The following is a 6,378-nucleotide window of genomic DNA, read 5'->3' on the forward strand; positions in this document are numbered from 1 at the left end:
AAACCATTATTTCATCTCTATTGCATGCGGTGAAAACTTACCAATTTGTGATGCTTTTAGGACTAATACCCTACCGTCGCTTAATTTAAGCCGACGCCTAACAATGAGATATTACGTAGCCAACTATATTCGCTTCCCCACCGAATTACACCACAGTTATTCGTTAATTTCGCTTTCGGCAGCATATACATACAATTTTTTTTATTAAGCTAAAACCTTTTACTCCAGCACGGGCCAGTACTAATATTTTATACCCTGGCTCGTTCTTTTCGAACTTCCCAGGGCTGAGCGTGACACGTTCATCGGTGGCTACCACATCCCTGCTGGTACGGTTGTGATATCGAACCTGTGGAGCCTTCACAACGACCCCAAGTACTGGCACAATGCATCCCAATACGACCCCACGCGGTTCCTAAACTCTGATGGCACGGAGGTCGACGACAAACAGCCGGCTTTCCTCCCTTTCTCAATGGGTGAGCGCGGCGCATTTGTTTTCTTATTTTTTTCTTTCTTCAACGTTATGGAAATACCGATGGTGTATATCATTGATGAGGCAGCTTGTGACTTCATTAAATGAGTCAATTTAAGTAGGCAGATAAAAAAGAGATATTGCAACATAAGGAAAAATACCGTAGATGTCTTAATAAACAAGAAATACTAGATATTTTAGTAAAACATAAAACGTATGATGTGAATGCTTTCCTTTTTACACTTTCGTTTTTTGTGGTGGTGGTGGTGATGATTTATTAAGAAAGGAGAAAAGAGAAAAGAACTGGGGATATTTTTGAACTCAACGGGGAGTTCAAACGACAGGAAAACACGGAAGAAAAATGAGAGAGGAAGGAGAGGAGGGGAGTAGTCTGTGTCGCGTCCTTCTCGTCCACGGCTCGGCGGCTACAAACGCTGCGCTATTCTTGTCACGACCGGGAAGATGAGTAGGGGTGATGCGTGTATGTCACCGTGTACTGGTCGCCGTCATTACCATCCGAGACGGGATGCACCACATGTAGGTAGTTTACATGCCAATCAGCTTTGAATGGAGAGAGAGGGAGAGAGAGAAAGTGAATAAACATTTAATTAATAAGCGTAGGTGCTGATGGCAGTGCCATCACCCGGTGTATTACATCCATATTTCGGGGTACTCGGGCTGCGATTTGCTGTCCAGGCCATCTTTACCAATTTTTACTGGTGTCTAAGGTCCGGACATGCAAGACGAGCCATCCACTGCTCCAAAGATGGAAAGGGGACAGGGGGTAGTTTTGAAGTTTTTTGGCCACACCACAAGGTATGGGAGCTCCCATACCTTGTGGTACAGGGTTCCGGGCGTGGGACAGAACTAAAATTTCTGCTCTTCTAGGGCTCGAAGCCAGGCCGTTCGTGCCAAAATAGGCTACTGTGGCCGAACAGCGGATGTGTTTTAACAGTTCTTCGAAGGAGTTTTCGAAGTAAACCACCATGCGGCACTGGGTACGTACAGGCTATGGCGGGCTTGTACCTACAAGGAAAATGAATTTCCCGCACTAATCCTCCCATTCCGAGGAAGGCCTCTGCACTGCAGTGGACATAAATAGCTATGGTGATGATCATGTTTTATAGAGGTCGCGTTCTCCTTTTTCACGATGCTTTAATTCGTTGCACTGCTCCGAAAGGGAGACGTTGTGTTCACTGTAAACTTATGGGTTTGCGCTGGAAATATCTTGCCGGTTGTCTTGTTGCACGGTGTGCACAGCACTCATTTATTTATTTATTTATTTATTTATTTATTTATTTATTTATTTATTTATTTATTTATTTATTTTTTATTTATTTATTTTTATTTATTTATTTATTTAACATCTTTCAAGGCCCAAAGGCATTACAGAAAGGAGTGGGTGAATAAACAAAAAAAAAAACCCGCCCGCATCTTCCCACGGGGTGAACTCGAGTAAATGCGTCGCAGAGTGGTGGGGGTATCGCGTGAATGTTGCGTAATTGGTATGGTTTGGGAATGCTTAATTGTTATTTCGTCTTTATTATTCTTATTTATTGATTGAAGGAGGAGCGAAGGCAAGGAGTGTAAAGTTAAAGTCTGTCTTTATTGCTTGGTGCCGTCAAGCAAAGCGTCAAGTCAAGCGAAAGCCAAGCAAAGACGCCCTTGACTGAATTCCGAACGCGCGCTCCGCCGCTTATATACACACCGCCCGCGTTCGAGGGAGAGTAGTACGGAGGAGAGACGCGCATGCGCACACTTCCGTACACAAGCGCGCGAACTTTCCACGCAATGGAAGTGTTTGGGCCTGTTGGTTCATACTTCACACAAAAAACAGCGCTCAAGACGGGACAGAAGGAAGGAGGCTACACACGCAGCGCTGTGTGTGTAGCCTCCTTCCTTCTGTCCCGTCTTGAGCGCTGTTTTTTGTGTGAAATTTCCACGCACCCACCACGCCGTTATCACGTGTACACGCCCTGCCGCCGTTACTGTTGAGCGTGACACAGCGCACGGGTAGCTACGGCGCATGCGCGCACAGACGCGCTCCCCCCGCACCGCCGCAGCTGTTGTTGAGAGCGACGGAGCGCACGGGGTACACGCGCTCCTCCCGCACCGCCGCACCTGTTGTTGAGAGCGAGGAGGGTACGGGGGAGAGACGCGCACCTGCGCCTCGACGCGACGCGCATGCGCAGTGAGCGTGTGGACGGCGCCGACAGCATCGACGAGTGACATCGCGAGCCTAAGAAATGCTCCGCATTTAAAAAAATGTGCAAGGTACAAAGAAATCTTTCAACACGGCGTTTCATGAATGATGGTTTTGAAGGTGTCGGTATCCAGGATGGCGGCGACTGTGGCGGGAAGGTGGTTCCATTCTGTGCTTGTGCTTGGGATGAATGAATTGCACTAAAGTTTAGTACGGGAAGACGGCACACCAACTTTGAAACAGGGGTCAAAACGCGATGAAATGTATGATGGTTGGGTGATAAGCTGTACCTTCAACAAAGGGCTGTGGTGATATATTTTATGAAAAAGTGAAAGGTGAAAGCATCTACTTCGGAAAGAAAGTTCTGGCAATTTAAGTGTTGTTTTCATTGAAGTAACGCTAGCGTATCGGGGTAGTTGGATAAGATAAAAAGTGTTGCGCGATTTCGGATGGCTTCAATGCTGTTAACGGGAGTGATGTAAGACGGGTCCCAAATGGCGCACGCGTATTCTATTTTGGAGCGAAATAATGTTTTGTAAAGAGTTAGCTTCAGTGACGATGGCGCAGACAAGAAATTCTGACGCAACTAGCCCAACATGCCGTTGGCATTGCTGCATATAATATCGACATGCATGTGCCAGGATATGTTGCTGGTGATGTTTAGTCCAATAAATTTGTAAGGTGAGACAACTGAGACGGGGATATCATTGAGGAGATATGCATGCGGATTAGTAACATCAAAACGCTGCGATACATGCATGCATTTACATTTGGTTAAGCTAAGTTTCATAGACCACTCGTTACACCACAATAGAACGTTATTCATGTCGTACTGAAGTTTGTTAGAATCACTAAAATCAGTTTTTTACGATATATAGAAAGCTACCCTGGTACAGTTGCATATTCATGATTTCTTGATGTGGTAGCGTCTACGACTTCCCACAAAATCTTGAAGACTTAAATAGTAGCGGTTCATCTTAACTAGATATTGTGCAGATAAGATCTCTAAGGTCTTCGTTGGTAATTTTATTTCAGGGAAACGTGGTTGCCCAGGTCAAAGTCTGGCCCTGATGGAGATATTCCTGTACGTGACCGGCATCCTACAGAGGTTCACGGTGCTTCCAGAGGAAGGCGTCACCCTTTCTCTTGACGCCGAGGATGCTCTCGTATCGGTGGCCAATGAAACACAGAAGCTGCGCTTCATTGCGCGCTGATCCACCAACGAGCGTGCAACGACGAAGCGCTACAAATACAAAATTGCTGACTTTCTGAAAATAAAGAGACGTGGCGTAGTCTATAATATAAAGTATACGGTCTTAAGCTCATGTTCTATCTTCAATAGGTCCACGTGTAGGATAGGCTTGCGTGTAAAACTCCCATGTCTACAAGATTTCGGCACGCACTAAGGATACTCGGATGGTTTACGTTAGGCTGCCACCATCCACCATGGCCATCGCGCAGCTGTCGACTTGAGAAACGACAAGCGAAAAGAAAAAACAAATCCCGGGCCACCTCCACTAACGTGAAACATCAGAAGGGCGAAGCATGCGGTGTATAAGTGTTTTTGGTGCCTTGGCATTTTTGCCCATGGAGATGAAACCGTTGGGGTGTGGAGCTATACAGCTTTGTTGTAAAAGTCTCGTGTCTTTGAAGCATGAAGCGTTCTAGCGCAATGCGTTGAAAAACGAGTGTCCCGGTGTATTCTTTTAGTACGCGTTTTTGCCCACGGAGATAAAAAGTTCTAGCGCGAGGCGTTGTAAAACGACCGTCGCGGTGTGTTGTTTCATTACGCGTTATTGCCTACGTAGATGAAACGTTGCAGTACAAGGCGTTGGAAAACGAGTGCCCCGGTGTGTTCTTTTAGTACGAGTTTTTTCCCTCGGAGATGAAACATTCTAGCGCGAGGCTTTGGAAAGCGAGTGTCCCGGTGTGTTCTTTTAGTGCGCGGTTTTGCCTACGGAGATGAAACGTTCTATCGCGGGGCGTTCAAAACGAGCGTCCCTGTGCGTTATTTTAATGCGGAGATGAAACGTTCTCGCGCGAGGGGTTGGAAAACGAGTGTCCCGGTGTTTTTGTACTGTGACTACATGAAACGATGACGACGAGCGGAGACACCGACGGCTCTTGCCCCTAAGTTGCTTCGCCCTTAGAAGCAGCGACCGGGCAGCGAATGAAAACCCACTGTTACTTACGCCGAACACGGACACCGCGTGCTGGGGGGCTGCTCCTGTCTTTGCAATTTAAAAAGTTGTGTCCCCGAAGTGAGCGTAAATCCTTAACGAAACTAAAACTCAGCTGCCTCGGGGGAGGAAGAACAAAGCAGGTCTTTATGCCCGTTTAATTCTCTCTTATGTCTTGTTTTAAAGGGAACTCCACAGTGTTATGCAACTAGTTGCTTTTATGCTCTGTGCGACTGAGGGCAACAACGTAGTGAATAATTCGTTTCTGGTTGTAAAACTCTGAAAGGGCTTCAGTTTTCTGATGTCCTTCAGATGTTAATGAGCGCCCAAAACAGCGGATAAGGAGCCGAGGCTCGGGCAGTGAAAATAATGGAGCTCCTCCTAAAATAATGAGGCCGGCAATGGCCAGCTCGTGGTTTGAATAAACAAGTACGCCAAGAAGACAATCCGGAAAGCACCAGCAGAGCGACGTGCTTGCTCCAAAAGTCTGGGCAATTTTCAAAGAAGAGTACCGCTTCTTTGCAGTCTATCGGCAGTTGCAATGAACTTAGCTCTGTCCCCATCGTTGCAGTCTTCTAGACAGGCAAACACAGTTTCTCTAATACTCCTTGCTTATTCTCCTTCAAGAACGTGAAAAAAAAAGGAAGCTTAGTGATGCTGCTGAACAAGTGATGTGAGCTACTGCGACTGCTACCGCTTACATCCCGTCTTCCTTGATGCCCACTTTGAGAGAGCGAAAAACGTTATTGGAGAATGCAGTTAAGGGGGTGGGGTTGCCGCTTAGCTTAGTGCCAATATTTACCACGGAGACCTGCTTTTCGTTTGAAACGCTCTTGTGGAATCCTGTTCTCGTTTACACTAAGCTTTTTGGACGATCCTTTAGAGAGTGTTTGCAACGTGTTCTCTTACCCACGAGTTCCTTCTTAAATCGGGTAGAGTAGCTGCCATTTTTTTTTTACTTCAGGCAGAGTCCTTCAATGGTTTTAATGGTCACGAAACTTCGGCTCCCGTTTCATATATCGACAGCACGCGCCGCTGTTAAGGGGGCATGATAGGCCGCGCGTGCCGCACGCGTCTCCAATGTTTACCCGATCTCGGCATGCGTGCGCTCACTGTGTTTCGTCGCCCCGTTCTGATTAAGGTGCAAATTTTAAAGCAAAGCTTTACTAGTCACGTCGAATGGTTTCACCATTGTGGTAAATTTGACCTTCATTTGACCGCACCTGCCCAATATCCTTGGCACCGCATCACGTGAGTCGTCGGGCCGAGCTCCGCCGAGGGCCACGTTCGCCGCCTCTGCCGCCACTGCCAGCTTGGTGCATGCGATCTCCGCAGCTGGTTCGCTCCTGACCACGTGACTCGCCGTGTCCATGCGAGCTTGGCCATGAATGAGAGTGAGAGACGTTCACCTCGGAAAACGGCAGAAGCGGGATCACAAGGGTAGACAGAGGGAGGCTTTGGACGAATAATATAATAATTACAGCTAAATCAAAGTTTACCCAAGTGAAACCAATACATAACCAGGC

The 6,378-nt window shown here is 47.0% G+C and overlaps 1 protein-coding gene across 1 annotated transcript in view; it reads left to right on the plus strand.

The window, feature by feature from the left end:
* LOC144174470 (cytochrome P450 2A9-like) overlaps positions 1 to 3,956 on the plus strand; it is a 33,957-nt gene extending 30,001 nt beyond the window's left edge. Inside the window, exons 8-9 of the mRNA XM_077703187.1 lie at positions 283 to 473; positions 3,708 to 3,956. Coding sequence (XP_077559313.1) covers positions 283 to 473; positions 3,708 to 3,886 — 370 coding nt within the window. The 3' untranslated portion in view covers positions 3,887 to 3,956. The remainder of the gene's footprint in view (positions 1 to 282; positions 474 to 3,707) is intronic.
* Positions 3,957 to 6,378: the final 2,422 nt, after the last annotated feature.

Source organism: Haemaphysalis longicornis, unplaced genomic scaffold, assembly GCF_048455015.1.
Source record: "Haemaphysalis longicornis isolate Haplotype H1 unplaced genomic scaffold, Haemaphysalis longicornis Haplotype H1 scaffold_3, whole genome shotgun sequence".
In the NCBI taxonomy this organism is placed as follows: Eukaryota; Metazoa; Arthropoda; class Arachnida; order Ixodida; family Ixodidae; genus Haemaphysalis; species Haemaphysalis longicornis.